Here is a 16,526-nt window from a genome sequence, read left to right as displayed (position 1 = left end):
GGTTCGAATCCTGGCTAGTGCAAGTCAAAAAAATTTTTTTTTTATCAAGTTTCAGATAGCAGTTTGTGGCTGATAACTGTAGAAGAAAAAGCCATCATTGAATCACACACAAATTGAATCACACACAAAAAATTTGTTATTTTTTAAATGCCTCCACTACACTTCCCTGTATGCAAAATGCTGAAAACAGCGTTTTTGCATACAGCCGTTTTTTAAATTTGCCGCCTTTTGCAGCACACTAACAAGGACCCTCTTAATCCTTTTTTTTAAACTATTATTATTATTATTATTATTCAGGATTTCTATAGTGCCAGCGGTTTACGTAGTGCTTTACAATATTAGAGGGAGACAATACATTTACAATACAAATACAGATCAGTTTAAAAAATTAAAATTAAAATAAAAAAATTGAAAAAAATTGAAAAAAAAAAAAATTAAAAAAAAGTGAAAAAAATTGAAAAAAAAAATTGAAAGAAAAAAAAAATTGAAAAAAAAAAATTTGAAAAAAAAAAATTGAAAGAAATTGAAAGAAAATAAAAAAATGAAAAAAAAAGAAATTGAAAAAAAAATTGAAAGAAAAAAGAAAATTGAAAAAAATTGAAACAAAAGAAAATTTAAAAAAAATAAAAAAATTAATCACACACAAACAAGCCATGCCTACAGGTAAAGTGTAAATGGGGCAGCAGCTATGACCATAGCTAAGTACAATTTTCTCCAGGAGAGGGAAGGTAAAACTGGAGGAAAGTTGTAAAATTGTAAATAAAGAAAATAATACCATATTGGAAAAAAATACGGGCAGTACTGCATAAGAAAAGAGGTATTGAAAATATAATAATAATTTTAGAAATAAGGGTGAGGGGGGAGGGGGGGACTCTTGGCCTCTTCCGGCTACTCCCCCATTTAGGTAGGCACACAAGTGGCACCCAAAATGCCGTGTGTATAAAGGATAGAAATCCTTCCCATGGAAGGGACCAGGAGAGTGGGAAATGTCAGTCCAGACTCCTCTGGGAACTAATCCGGGATAGGGGGGGAGGGGGGTGGTAGAGTGTAAAGAGGGGGGGTTTGTGTGGGTTTTTTTTTCCTTTTTCCCCAGAGATGGAGGATATAAAACTAATTTCCCTTAATGTGAAAGGATTAAATATTCCTGAGAAGAGGCGGATTTTATTAATGAATTAAAATGAGTAAAAACTAATGTTGCATTCATCCAAGAAACACTTTAAAACAGATAAATTACAATATCTTAACAACAGAGTCTTTCCTTTTGTTTACCATTCAACCAATTTACAAACTTAGTCACGTAGAGTGTCGATACTTATAGCTAATAATGTCCCTTGGACTTATCAAGAAAGTGTAAGTGACATTAACGATAGATTTCTATTCTTAAACAGGGCCGGCGCTCCCGCTAGGCGAACTAGGCAGCGGCCTAGGGCGCACTGCCTCCTAGGGGCGCACTGCCGCTGAGTCAGATTGTGTCACTTACTCTTCAGTGACCCATTGCACCATCTGGAATGAATGAATCATCATCATCCGGATCGGACCGGACCGCATCTGATCTGTATTTGTATTGTAAATGTATTGTCTCCCTCTAATATTGTAAAGCGCTACGTAAACCGCTGGCACTATAGAAATCCTGAATAATAATAATAATAATAATAGTTTAAAAAAAAGGATTAAGAGGGTCCGGGTTAGTGTGCTGCAAAAGGCGGCAAATTTAAAAAACGGCTGTATGCAAAAACGCTGTTTTCAGCGTTTTGCATACAGGGAAGTGTAGTGGAGGGGTCTAGGGTCTTTTAGACCCTCGATCCCTCCATAAAGAGTACCTGTCACTACATATTGGTGTCACAAGGGATGTTTACATTGCTTGTGACAACAATAAAAGTGATCAGATTTATTTATTTTTTTAAAACTGTAATAAAGTTAAAAAAAATAAAAAAATAAATGGGAAATAAAAAAATTTAGCCAAAAAAATTGAAAAAAATTGAAACAAAAGAAAATTGAAAAAAAAATAAAAAAATTAAATAAAAAAATTAATCACACACAAACAAGCCATGCCTACAGGTAAAGTGTAAATGGGGCAGCAGCTATGACCATAGCTAAGTACAATTTTCTCCAGGAGAGGGAAGGTAAAACTGGAGGAAAGTTGTAAAATTGTAAATAAAAAAAATAATACCATATTGGAAAAAAAAAATACGGGCAGTACTGCATAAGAAAAGAGGTATTGAAAATATAATAATAATTTCAGAAATAAGGGGGAGGGGGGAGGGGGGACTCTTGGCCTCTTCTGGCTACTCCCCCATTTAGGTAGGCACACAAGTGGCACCCAAAATGCCGTGTGTATAAAGGATAGAAATCCTTCCCATGGAAGGGACCAGGAGAGTGGTCCCCCCCCACCCCCTGAAGTTTTACTTTTACAGCAGGTCGGCTCTGTCCCGCGAAACGATGTAACTGTAAGTCGCTTAGCAGGACCCCTAGCAGGGGCACGCATGCCCATTCACCAAAGGGGAAGCCGATTAGCGAATCCAGCAGACATGATTGCTGCCGGACACCTGCGATTGCTCCTCGTGGAGACAGAACAGCGGTCTGCCATTGTAAACATGGCAGACCGCTGTTCTGTCAGCAATGAACACAGGGTTCCTGTGTTCCTCCTATTTAGGTCTCTGTGTTCATGCAGAAAGCCCATCCCCCCACAGTTAGAAAGCACCCCCCTAGGGACACATTTAACCCTTTGATTGCCCCTACTCATTCCCTGCCAGTGTCATTAGTACAGTAACAGTGCATATTTTTAGCACTGATTACTGTAGCAATGTCACTGGTCCTCCCAAAAGTGTCAAAAATGTCAGTTAGGCGTCCAAATGTTGCAGTCCTGCTAGAAATCGCTGATCGCCTCCATTACTAATAAAAAAAATGAATCAATAAAAATGACATAAATCTTTCCCCTAGTTTGTAGACGTGATAACTTTTTCGCAAACCAATCAATATACATTTATTGGGATTTTTTTTTACCAAAAATATGTGGCAGAATACAAATTGGCCTAAAATCAGGAAATAAATAAATTTTTAAAATTAGTTTTATTGGAAAAGTTATATAGCAGAAAGTGAGAAATGTTGTTTTTTTCCCCAGGATTGTTGCTTTTTTTTGTTTATAGAATAAACATTTTTATAAAAATAAAAATCGCACAGGTGATCAAATACCACCAAAAGAAAGCTCTATTTGTGGGGAAAAAAGGACATCAATCAAGGACACGCAATTGTCAGTAAATGTGATGCAGTGCCGAATCACAAAAAATGGTCTGTTTATTAAGGGGGGTAATTCCTTCTGGTCAAGAAGTGGTTAAAATCCTTGCACTGTACATAGATCACCCAAAGGGGAATGTTTTTACTCAACAAAAGTGGAGTTACTCCTTTCGCTACCGTTCTCAAGAATAAGCATACATAACACTATTGGGAGTTTTGTAAGAAACACTTACAAGACTATGCGCCAGCCTTCTTGCATCTTCAATGGTTGGACTTTGAGCTGCTTCACCAAACTTGACATCAAGGATCAGTGCAGAAAGGCTTTCAGCCACCTTTTTGCTCATCACTGAGGCTGTGGAGAGATCAGCACCATGGACATTGTTATGACTCACAGCATAGCTGTCTTACGTTTTTTTATATCATCACTTCATTCACAAATCTAAAAACTAAAGTCGTTATTTCCTCATTTAAGGATAGTGACTTTGTAACAGGACTTATAATTGGCTGAATGACCAGACAGAGAGTAACTGTAACTGTTTACTAAACAGGTGCAAAGTTAGAATCAGTAATGGAACATAGGGTCAGAATGGCAAAGAGCACATATACTGCAGAACATTGCAAAACATGGATTCTTCACTGCAATGTCTCTATGACTCAATTAGGGAAGCATGTGGCTGCATAGTATAGTCTCTTTAAGACTATAGCACAGAGAGTCAAGCTGGGAATCACAGCTTCAGTAAAACAGCACATGACTCAGCTACATTCAATTGTCCTTATAGACAGCGCCCCTCAGTAAAGTCTAGGGTTGCTCTGGTAACACGAATGAACAGCTGGAGGGATTCAAGACCCAAGGAGGAAGTGAAACCCCACTGGAATACTATTGCAGCAATAGGCAAAGAGGGGGTGGATGGCTTCCCACAGTAGCTGGATCTTTTGGAGAAGCTGAATGCTATTTGGCCTGTCAGCCCACTTGCTAGTTGTGACAGTGGAGGGCCACCTACTTGGCTGCAGACCACTTTCCCAGCTGCCTCTGCCCCGTCAGGTGTGGCCTTTCTGAGCTGCTTAAGGGAGAGAAGCAGGAAAACATGTCTTCCCTGGGCATATCCTGGACCCTGGGAAGTTTTGAGAAATGGAGTTAAAGTATCTTACATCTGCATGATGAGTAAATGAGCACTCCGCTACAGGTGACATCATCCAAAGCATTCTTTTTATCTCCCTAAGCTAACTGTACATCCAGAAGCAGTGGTTTATAGTACGGTCACACCCTTATTAATGAGTCATTAATTCCAAGCTGCACACAGCTGTTCCAGAGTCTTTGGCCATAGTCTCTATGTGTAAGTGTATAATAGATTCCAAGCAAACACAACAAGTTCTAAACATTTTAATTGATATCAATGTTTAAGAAAAGAAAATGCAATTAAGAATCTCTAAATGTACTTCTAGAATTAGTGGGCAATTTCCCCACATACCTTTTAGAAAAGGCAGTGGTATATTTCTCTAGTCAGTAAGGTTAGGAAAAGAAGCTGTAGGGTAACCATGTTTGTATAGTAGATTGTGATCCTATGTGTTATTTATGTACAGCCCAACTCTCTACAATATAAAGTCAACCAGTAAAAAATACAATATAGTTTATCAGACAAAGGGTCCACTCATACTAATGAAAGCTACAGGCCAATGCAGATTAGTATCTTTCAGCACATCCCCTGAATAAATGGTCTCAGTGTCCATAATGGGCCATGTCCTGGATGCTATCTTTATGTGTTTTTTGTCTTCTCTGGCACGAAAAAATATTAGCCATGTCTGAGAGGTACATACACTGGTTTATTCTGCAACTCAGGGCTGGGGTGTGTTCACAGGCTTTTTAGGTGTGCTTTGAGATGGTCCAACAAAGAGGTGAACGCTACAGGACTTACCAATCTTACCCCAACTTAGGCTGGCCATAGTCAGCAGGGACTTTCAATCAATGGGTGGCCTTCCCTGCTCAACAGAAGTCAATAATTTAATCAACTTCTGTTGGTTTCTGTTGAAAGGACATGTTGGAAAACATTTCTCAATCGATGTAGCCAGTGATCAATGTATTCTGACAGTGGACAATACCCCGGTGGGGGGATACCTCCATGCACTTTGCTTGTGTGTGTGGAGGAATCTTTTCATAATGCTGATTGAAGGTAAAAAAAACTACCCGTCTATGGCCAGCTTTATGGAAAAGGGACATTCTTTCAAGGACAGCGAGGGGTACATAATGGACAGAGAGGACAACTAGACAAGCAGTGTGAAAGAGTTCCTCTACCTCAAACTGGAACAAGCATCCCTAAACAGGGGTGGAGGCGCTCTACACTAACTGTCACCCACGTATAATGCTGCTTTTAAATCTCTATCCTGGCATTTCACACCTTCAGCCATGTAACAGGACAATCAACTTGTGTCCCAGACTTTGTGGGAGGACTGGGATGGAGGTTGACAAACTTTAAAGCCAGGCCATACATGGATTGAAATTTGGTCATATCAGCAAGAACCGGCCAAATTTCAATCCATGTATGGGCAGGCTGATTGTACTACTTTATGTCGATCCATCGATTGATATGGTTACAACCAGCTTGTCATATGTTCAGCATGCAATTACTGTTGGCCGCTATAGCCACTAGAAGAAATCATTGGGTACTGGCGGCACCCTGCGCCCCCCTCCCCTCACTGGCAGAACACAAGCACTGCTGGAGGCATTCCCCTATCAATACTGACTGTGTTGATGGGGGAATCAAAATAAATCAAATCATGTATGGGCTGCCTAACACCTCACTGCATGTTCTTGGACAATTAACAGCTGCCTCAATGCATTCCATTGTGGTTGGATTATTTATTATTATAAAGGATTTATATAGCACCAACAGTTTGCAAAGCACTTTACAAAATGAAGGCAGGCAGGACAGTAACAATACAATTAGGTACAAGAGGAATCAGCCCTGCTCATTAGAGCTTACAATCTAAGAGGGGAGTCAAATGATACAACAGATAATAACTGTGGGGAATAAGCAAATGGAGAAAGTAAAAACAGTGTATTAGTTAGAAACAGGATAGACTTCTTTAAAGCAAAGGGATTTTAGGGATTGTCTAAAGATGGATAGATTAGAAGCTAGTCCAACAGATTGCGGTAGGGAGTTCCAAAGGATGGGAGAAGCTCGGGAGAAGTCCTGAAGGTGAGCATGGAAGGAGGTGACAAGGGAGCTAGAGAGCAGGAGGTCTTGGGAGCATCAAAAAGAGCTGTTTGGATGATATTTTGAGACCAGATTAGTTATGTAGCTGTTGTGGATGGCTTTGTAAGTTGTTGTTAGTATTTTGAATTTAATTTGTTGGGTGAGTTGAAGCCAGTGGAGGGTTAAGGTGATCAGGTTACTCATGTAGCTATAAATGCTGGGGTATGTTCCTGATACCTAGCGAAAAAAAAAATCTGAATAGGTGCATGAACAGGATGCAGCACACAACCAGTCTAAATACAGGATCTAAATACAAAATAAAACATAAATAAGTGCATAGTTCACATGAGACATGAGAAGAAACAAAGCAGACCAAATTATATAATACAGCTGTACCTGCTTTTTTATGATTTTGTATGTAAAATGACGAGATGAGAAAAAAGACGTCTCATAAAATGACCTCATATCCTCAAAAAGGTACAGTTTTTTTTTTTATAATTCATTAAGCCTGCACTACGGGGTAAAGCTTTTATCTGGGGCTGTCTGAAAGATCTGCCTGTCTGGAACTTTCCCTGGTTGATTTCTACAAATCCTTGAGGACATTTTTTTTAAATGGCAGCTGATGACCACTTTGGTAGCAGGAAGATTACCTGTGGTACCAGAATCCTAAAGGCCTTCTGAGAAATGATGAACTTACCACAGGACATTTTAGGGGATGTCTTTTTCTCTTATCATCATTTTACATCCAAAATCATAAAAAAGCAGGTAAGTGATATTACATGATATGGTCTGCCTTTGTTCCTCCTTATGTCCTCTGAGGTTACCAGTGACTCCTTTTGTGAGAGTCTAGCTGACTGTGCTGCAGCTAAATCTCAAGAAGCGTTGTCACCTCTGCCTGAGCTCTCCTGTGCAAGACAATGTTAGCACAACCTTCTTCAACTCCATCATTTTCATCACTCATTGCTCCCCTCCTTTACCAGCTGCCTGCCCTATCTATTTCAGCACAGCAGTGAAAGTATTTTAAGCCCACTACTGGATGTTGGGAGCTCACTGCATGGGCAGGAATACAAGGTATTTTTTAGAATTTGCAATATTTAATGAGAAATTGTGCAAGTATTTGAGAGCTGTGCTGAACATTTTTTAGATATTGTTTATACATATACTTTCATTTTGAAAGAGAGGAAAAAGTAAGTACCTAGATCGCTGGGTTGTTCTAAAAAAAAATACTCACACGTCCAGCAAATCCAGAATCTTCTGGTGTAACCTGCCACTCCATCACAGCATTCCAGGTCCCACGTTGCCATCTTCTCCTCCCATGTCATCAGGCTATCTATCTCTTCCATATTCTTGCAACTGCCCTCCAGATGATGTGCCACTGTACATTCGCAGTGTGCCCGAGATTGCCACAAAAGCCTCCTGGGATATATAACGTGACCTGAGTATCCAAGCATGCTTTGGGAAGTGGGGGGGGGGGGGTCATTTTAGCTTAGACAAGAAAGCTAGAAGCACAGGGCCTGGTCCCTCAAGAAAGGTATTTTGGGATTATTTTTCAATGTCTGATTGCGTAACTGGAAGGGGTGTGTGTAGAGTTCCTAAATAGCGAGAGGGTCCGCTTTAATATGTGCAAATTTTAATAAACATCATTAGTAGACAGAAAGCTACTCATTTAACATTGGCGTATGAAGCCGCTACCTGTTATCAGAGGCAAACTGTCCACTGTTGCTGTAACATCCCGCATCTCATAGAGTATCTTATCAGCTGGGACAAGATTTGCAGACTGTCCAACAATACAACAGCCAACTGAATGAAGAATTTCTAACATCTGCAAATATAATAGACAGATTTACTGACAGGTATATTAAACTAAACTACCTTACAGTACTCAGTTTAAAGTGGCTGTAAACCTCAGAAATTAAATATGAAGAAAGCATACCCTTCTATAGTGTGTACTCATCTGAAATAAGTGCACTAAGTGCCACTTCTATCTGCTGCTTCGTTCCTCCGTCAGCATTATTCACTTCTGACATGTTTTCCTGACACCAAGAGAAAAAAGGTGACAGAAGATGGATCTCCAGCTGATTGACAGCCTCAGCTCTGTTCCTGTGTAATGTGTTTCTTCCCTCCACTCAGCTCCCAGAGCTCTCCTCACTGAGCTCTGCAGAGTGTAGCTTCAGCTCCCCACCCCCTCTTTCCTGACAGCTCGGATAAGCTTTAAAAATGTTGGGCTTTGAAGGGATGTAGAGAAGAGAAGACTGCAGATAGACAGGTACAACATACGAAAGAGGGTTTGTTCCATCTCTGTGTATCACCTGAGGCTGGTCACTTCACTGGGTATATGTGAGGGTTTACACTTTAATTTGTAGATGAAAACCACATCTTTTTTTTTAACTTGTTTTTAACAGTGTATTAATGTTTCCCTTAAAGGCACTTGTTCAAATATTTGTGGCATGGTGTCTTATATGCAAAAAGCCCCCACAAAACAAAAAACTAAGTAATGGACCAGGCAATTTGTAAGCACAAATGTGAATATGATTTTTTTAAACTGTTGTGTAGTAAAATACTAGGGTAGCATTAGAGGTGTACTTTACAAGTGCTCTTAAATTTCAGTTAATCTTTAACTTCTCAAAACATTAAAATTATATATGACATTATTTAATATGTGCCATCTTACATTGTCTCTACATACCTGCTCAGGGCTCTGCTTGGAGCTAAACCCTGGAACTGATTCCAACTTATCCAGCGTGCCTCCAGTATGTCCCAGTCCTCGTCCACTGATCATTGGAACCTTTCATAAAAAGAATACAAACATTGGAATACGTTTTGCATAACCAAAGATACAGTGAATCCAGAAAGTATTACTTTTTCCACATTTTGTTATGTTACAGCCTTTTTCCAAAATGGATAAAATTCTTTATTTTCCTCAAAATTCTACAAACAATAAAACATAATGACAATTTGAAAGAAGACTGTTTGAAATCTTTGCAAATTTATTAAAAATAAAAAATGAAAAAAATAACATGTACATAAGTATTCACAGACTTTGCCATGACACTCAAAACTGAGCTCAGGTGCTTCCTGTTTCCACTGATCATCCTTGAGTTGTTTCTTCAACTTGATTGGAGTTCACCTGTGGTAAATTCAGTTGATTGGACATGATTTGAAAAGGCATACACCTGTCTATATAAGGTCCCACAGTTAACTGTGCATTTCAGAGCACAAACCAAGCAATGAAGTCCAAGGAATTGTCACCTGGTGTGCTGTGTGCATCCATAGACACATGCACAGTGTAGCTCAGCCACGCCCCTCAGTCACTCCCTACAGGGTTTGACTGAAATCAGCAGTAGGCAATGGTTCTAACCCCAAGAACTGAGCGATCACATGACCGCTGATTTCTCAGTTCTTGATCTGCTCAGAGCAGAGAGCACTGACTGTCAGTCCCTGCACACTGGTCTGCTACTCCAGTGCTCACTGGAGCAAGGGCTTGGATAGGGGGTGGGTGCAGCTGGCTGGCTTTGGCTCTCCAGTGGCATCACTAGAGTGGGTGTCACCTGGTGTGGTAAAACATGGTGTCCCCCCCTCAAAAATGTTTTTTTTCCCATATAACACTGCATATAAAGGCAATAGTAGTGCAGCAATAAAAGTAAACCCCATCCTGCATTGCTTGTCAAAGCAGTGACATTTTAACCCACAATCCCCTCCCCATCTGCATTGGTGATCATACAGCAAAAGTTAACTTACCTCTCCCCAGCCTTGGTGGTCATGGGGGGTTCAATTTAAGTGCCATTCAATCCTAGCCACCTCCACTGCCCAATTGTTAATCACTAACCTGTTCAGAGGTTCCCACGCTGCTCTTTCTCCCTCCAGGACAGGACTTTCCTCCTCCCACAGTACAGTGTTCCTTTCATTGCTGGGTGCTGGAATGCAGAGAGTGTTCCAGTGCTCGGCATCCCGCTGCATGCTTGGCAGAGTGCAGAATTTGGGGGTACGCTACGTACATAGTGGATATTTTAGGGGTGCGCTACATACAGAGGTCAGAGATCAACCTTCTTTCACAGCCGCTTACCTCTGCATCCCTGATCCACATCTCAATTTCACCCCTCTTCTGCTCTGACCTCTCAATGCAACCCCTCCCTCCAATGTCCCCATCTTCTCCCCCCTCCTTGCTGTATTATGCTGAAGCATCCAGCCGGCTCTACTACCTCTTCACACACTGTAGGTGCTCCACCTCTCTCACTTACAGGGAGATTATCCAGTGGGGGGTGTCAGCATCTACACTGCACCCCAGGCACCTATATCTCCCGTGTCCCCATCCTGCACTTAGTGAGAGTGGCTCAGGAGATCAGATCTGTGGGAGCCACTGGGAGACACGCTGTCACTTGTAAACACAGAAGCCGGACTTTGAGTTTACAAGTGATAGGGCTAGGCAGGGAACATAGGGCCTGAGCCAGAGGTGGTGAAACTGAGTTCCACCAAGTTCCAACTGTAAAAAAAAAAAGCCCTGGCTAATATCATATTTAAAACATTTTTACACAATTTTTACACAATTTACAAATGTTTTCAGAATTAGCCTTATTTGGAAATCTGGAAAGACTTTTATGGCAATAAGAAAAACAGCAAATTGAATAGTTTACAAAAACAATGCATATGTTTTTTTCCCCTATTTATTTCACTTGTTTTCTGCACCTCTAGTTAGGTGCCCGCACTTTGTACCAGTAGCAGTTTGTCCCCCTTTCCTTCCCCATGATAGAATCTCTATTTTTGAAAAAGGCAGCCTGCAAAAGGGTTGTAATGCAAAGTAACAAAGGCCACTTGAATCTTCAGCATCTGAAACTTTTTGCTGTGACAGAAGACTGCATCCTCCTCTGTGGGCTGTGATTTCATGTACATGTACAAGAGAGCAATGTTTGGAGTATGTACTGGTAGTGTTTTACTGGTAGTGTATTACTTCTCTCTTTTGCAGGCTGGCTTCTATTTTTTATTTTTTGTAATGGAGTCACTGAGATGCAAAATTATATTTGTAAACTCATTAGAAATTCATGCTTCTATTTTAATGGGCATTTTAGTCTTCGCAAGAATAAACAGAAATTGGTGCCTTATCTGTTTTTTGCATCATTACACAATGTATTTAAACAGCAGAATGTGTTAGCTTGAACAGGTCAAGGTATGAACTGAACTTTAAACCATGTTTGCTTTTCCTTTTGCTATGTAATACAGGTGCTATCCACAGCTTCCTAGAATTAGTCAATTATATATCTATATGTATCACCAGCTGTATTTTTGGAAGCCGGAAAATGCCCTTTGGATGCTCCTAGGCTCTTAATTGCCACGATCACAATCTAAAGAATGTTTTCCTCCTTTCATCAGATATGATTTATTCTGCACATACAGTATATTGAATCTTTGTTATTTTTGGCAGCTATGAATAATTTTGAATTTAAACTTAGTTGTAAGCATAGCCATACAATTTTACATGCAATACTGCACTGTATATTGTTTATTTATGCTTTATAAATGATCATATGACATAATGACATAGTGATTAGGTATCACCCTCCTAGATAGGTGCTAGATAGGAAGTGTAATTTGCTCTGCCTGCTTATCAGGAGAGTGGCAGGTAAAACCTAGTTGCTCTGTCTGCTAATCAGGGGAGCAGGATTTCTAATCAGGCCTGTTGCATGTGTCCATGTGTGATTCATCTGGTCTCAGAGAGTGTCCCCACTGTGTCCAATAGGGGGGCTTGTTGGACAATGGAGGAAACCCAGCAAATGACACACAGGCTTTGTAACTATCCCAGTGGTTTGGCACAAACAGTGGTGCATACTGGGATACATTATAAAAGCCAAGGGCACGTGTGACAGGGTGTCTTTGGGCAGGAAGCCAGGTCCCAGGAGGAGAGTGACGGCTGTCTCTCCTCCTGTTTGCTGTCGATAGTGGTCACAGGTGGTCAGCCTTGGGGACAGGAAGTGTGGTACTGAATCCAGAGATCCAGGAAAGCTGACTGGTGGAGTAAGACGGCAGAGCAACTCTTGAAAAACAGAGTCTGCGAGTATAGGGAAGATTGCCAAGGGGTCTGCCCAGGAAGGGGACCACCCCAGTGGATAGAGTCAATGGACGGGTGTCAGCACACACAGGCAGTGAAAGTAAAGGGGGTGCCAAGTTAGAACCCTGAAGGGAATGATCTAAACAGGAACTTTCTACATTATCTTCACTTCCGTGGCAAGGTGAAGCAGCGGCCTTGCCGGACACTACAGATAGTTGTCCTCAAAATTGTGCATAGTTCATAGTTGGAGTATCCCACTCATCCCTTCTCCTATCCCAGTTCTAAATAAAAACACAAAAACCAACATCCCCTGGATTGATTTTTGACTGAGAACTCAATGCTGTTTGTCTGTTACCAGTTGCTAAGGGTAACAAAGGGGAATCCAGAAAGTGTAATTCTCAGCAGTCCTCTAGGGGGCAATGCTACAGTAATAACAGTGGATATTATTATAATTATGCAGGTTGAATGTATTTCTTTATATGCCAATACCTTGCATCCACAGGCAGCAAGTGCTGGTGCCAGAGGCAGGCTTACTTTGTCTCCGACCCCTCCTGTAGAATGCTTGTCCACCAACAACCCTCGCCATTCCTCTGGCCATGTCAGCACACATCCTGAAGCTACCATTTCCTTGGTCAGGGTCATTGTCTCTTCTGAGTTCATTCCACGTAGCCAGATTGCCATAAGGAGTGCACCTAATGGTAAAAATATGAAATCTACTTTATACTACATGTGGTATTTAAGTCATTGCACAGTTTAAATGATTGTAAACCCTTTTAATAATGGTATTGCGCAGAGCAGCCTCTTCCCTCATCTTCTAGAGTTCCAAACCAGTGCTCTCCACTTCTCCTCTCCTGTGTGTGCCCCCATAGCATGAGACAAGAGAAATGTTGCCGCTCAGGTGCAAGCCATGTGCTATGGGGGAACACGTGTGGGCATGCTCCTAAGCCGGGCTGTGTGCCTCCATAGACACATACACAGTGTAGCTCAGCCACGCCCCTCAGTCCCTCCCTACAGGGTTTGACTGACATCAGCAGGAGGCAATGGTTCTAGCCCCAAGAACTGAGCTATTACATGACCACTGATTGCTCAGTTCTTGATCTGCTCAGAGCTGAGAGCACGGAATGTCAGTCACCGCTCTCTTGTCTGCTACTCCAGTGCTCACTGAAGCAAGGGCTTGGATAGGGGGCGAGTGCAGCTGGCTTCGGCTCTCCAGTGGCATCACTAGAGTTGGTGTCACCTGGTGTGGTAAAACATGGTGTCCCCCCCTCAAAAAATGTTTTCCCATATAACACTGCATATAATGGCAATAGTAGTGCCGCCGTAAAAGTAAACTTGATGGTGTCTCCCCTCTGGTGGGTGTCACCCAGGTGCAGTCTACCCCCAGCACCCCCATAGCGATGCCACTGCGGCTCTCAGCCTCACCCTGAGAGCCAAAGACAACTATCAATCAGGTGGCTAGGTGAATTCCAAAAATATGGTTGGAGTCCTTCCAGAGCCTGAAGAGGCTCTGACACATGAGCTGACAGCGGGCTATAGCCTGCTGTCAGCAGATTCTGGGTCACATGAAAGCAAAAGAAAGTGCACCCCTGTGACCCACAAGAGAAGTATGGCCAAAAAAGCTTTGTCCATGCTTCTCTTTTAAATGTACAGTTGTCCTATAATGTACACTGGTGTAAAATCTCTGCAGTGTATGTTTCTATTTATGGACCATCATAACGCAAATTAGGTTTTGGTGTATCAGAACCCTATATCGGTGTTTGTGAAATAGTCAGTCATTCTTTCAATTCTTCTTTAATTTTGTCATAACTGTATTACAGCGTGTGACAGCGCTAAAAGCTTCCTGGCCTGGGCAGGAAGGGGGTAAAAATGTCTGCAATTGAAGTGGTTAAGTAAATAATTTTGTTATGTCATATTTGATGATTTTGCTTTCATAATTTGTTTTGTATATTGGAATTTGTTGTTCCGAATCGATTCTTAATTTGTGGCCACGCCTCCATAAACCACTTGCCGACCGTCCTTAACCACTTGCCAACTTATACTGCGACAGGTCTGCTCTGTCCCGTGAAACAACGTACCTGTACTTCGCTTTGCGGGACAGCTAGTGGGGGCGCACGCGCCGATTGGCTACAGAAGAGCCAATCAGCGGGTCTGGCGGCCGCAATGTCATGGGTCTGGCGACTGTGATCACAGGTCTCTGTGTTCATCCAGCAAGCCCATCCCCACACAGTTAGAAAGCACCCCCTATGGACACATTTAACTTTTTGATCGCCCCTGGTGTTAACCCCTTACCTGCCAGTGTCATTAGTACAGTAACAGTGCATATTTTTAGCACTGATTACTGTAGTAATGTCACTAGTCCCCCCAAAAGTGTCACAAATGTCAGTTAGATGTCCGATCTGTCCGCTGCAATGTCACAGTCCTGCTAAAAATCGCTGATCGCCACAATTACTAGTAAAATAAATAAATAAATAAATAAAAATTACATAAATCTTTCCCCTAGTTTGTAGACGCGATACTTTTTGCGCAAACCAATCAATATACACTTATTGGGATTTTTGCTACCAAAAATATGTAGCAGAATACAAATTGGTCTAAAATGATGAAAACATTTGATTTTTTTTTTTTAGAGAATTGTCGCTCTTTTTTTTGTTTATAGCGTAAAAAAAAAAAAAAATTGCAGAGCTAATCAAACACCACCAAAAGAAATCTCTATTCGTGGGGAAAAAAAAGGACATCAATTTTATTTGGGTACAGCGTTGCACGACCGTGCAATTGTCAGTTAAATTAACGCAGTGCCGTAAAATGGCCTGGTCATTAAGGGGGTAAAACCTTCTGGTCCAGAAGTGGTTAACAACTATGACTCATCTGCTGTCAGAGGGGTTCCCCGCTGACAGCAGAATGTAAACAAAAGAAGAGCCAGCTTTAGGGTCTAGTATGGATTTTGAGGGGATCCCCACACCAAAATTAAAAAAAATAAATAAATGGCCTGCGGTCGCCCTCAGAATACATACCAGACCCTTATACGAACATGTAGCATGGCCGGCCAGGAAAGGGGGGAGGGGAAGAGTGAGTGCCCCCCATCTCCTGAACCATACCAGGCCACTTGCCTTCAACATGTTGATGAGGGATAAGGGTGTGGGGGTGGCTTATTGGAATCTGGAAGCCTCCTTTAACAAAGGGGCCCACAGTTCTTGGCCCCACTTTGTGAATGAGTAGGGATATATAGTACCCCTACTCATTCACCAAAAAAAAAAGAAAAGTAAATAAAAACACAAAGACAGTTTTTGGCAAGTCTTTTATTTAAAATAAATAAACATGTCCCCCAATGTAAATCAAGCGTCAATCATGATAAACGCCACCCAACGACCTGCAAAAAAAAAAAATCCAGATTCCCGACTAATCCAGATTCCCGACAGTTGGTAAGAAAACATTTGGGCAAGGGCACCGGTGACCATGCCCCTCTATGATGTAACACTTCTATATACAGTGCCTTGCGAAAGTATTCGGCCCCCTTGAACTTTGCGACCTTTTGCCACATTTCAGGCTTCAAACATAAAGATATAAAACTGTAATTTTTTGTGAAGAATCAACAACAAGTGGGACACAATCATGAAGTGGAACAAAATTTATTGGATATTTCAAACTTTGTTAACAAATAAAAAACTGAAAAATTGGGCGTGCAAAATTATTCAGCCCCTTTACTTTCAGTGCAGCAAACTCTCTCCAGAAGTTCAGTGAGGATCTCTGAATGATCCAATGTTGACCTAAATGACTTATGATGATAAATAGAATCCACCTGTGTGTAATCAATTCTCCGTATAAATGCACCTGCACTGTGATAGTCTCAGAGGTCCGTTTAAAGCGCAGAGAGCATCATGAAGAACAAGGAACACACCAGGCAGGTCCGAAATACTGGTGTGGAGAAGTTTAACCCCCTCCCATCCGCGCTACAGCCTATATACGGCTGCAGCGCGGACTCGAATCTTCGGGAGGCCGTTTTTAAACAGCCTCCAGAGACACGCCCCCCCGCGCGCTCCTGCGAGCGCGCATCGGGGGGAATC

General features: G+C 41.5%; 1 protein-coding gene across 1 annotated transcript in view; it reads right to left on the bottom strand.

The window, feature by feature from the left end:
• TYMP (thymidine phosphorylase) overlaps window positions 1-16,526 on the bottom strand; it is a 190,694-nt gene that overhangs the window by 115,511 nt on the left and 58,657 nt on the right. The window contains exons 4-7 of the mRNA XM_082256570.1: window positions 12,955-13,157; window positions 9,112-9,210; window positions 8,118-8,247; window positions 3,468-3,586 (exon numbers count right to left, since the gene is read on the bottom strand). Of these exons, the coding sequence (XP_082112696.1) occupies window positions 3,468-3,586; window positions 8,118-8,247; window positions 9,112-9,210; window positions 12,955-13,157 (551 nt within the window). The remainder of the gene's footprint in view (window positions 1-3,467; window positions 3,587-8,117; window positions 8,248-9,111; window positions 9,211-12,954; window positions 13,158-16,526) is intronic.

Source organism: Pelophylax lessonae (genome assembly GCF_965119305.1).
Source record: "Pelophylax lessonae genome assembly, chromosome: 4".
Taxonomy (NCBI): Eukaryota; Metazoa; Chordata; class Amphibia; order Anura; family Ranidae; genus Pelophylax; species Pelophylax lessonae.
Note: the sequence above shows the minus strand (reverse complement) of the source record. Positions and strands in the feature narration are given on the sequence as shown.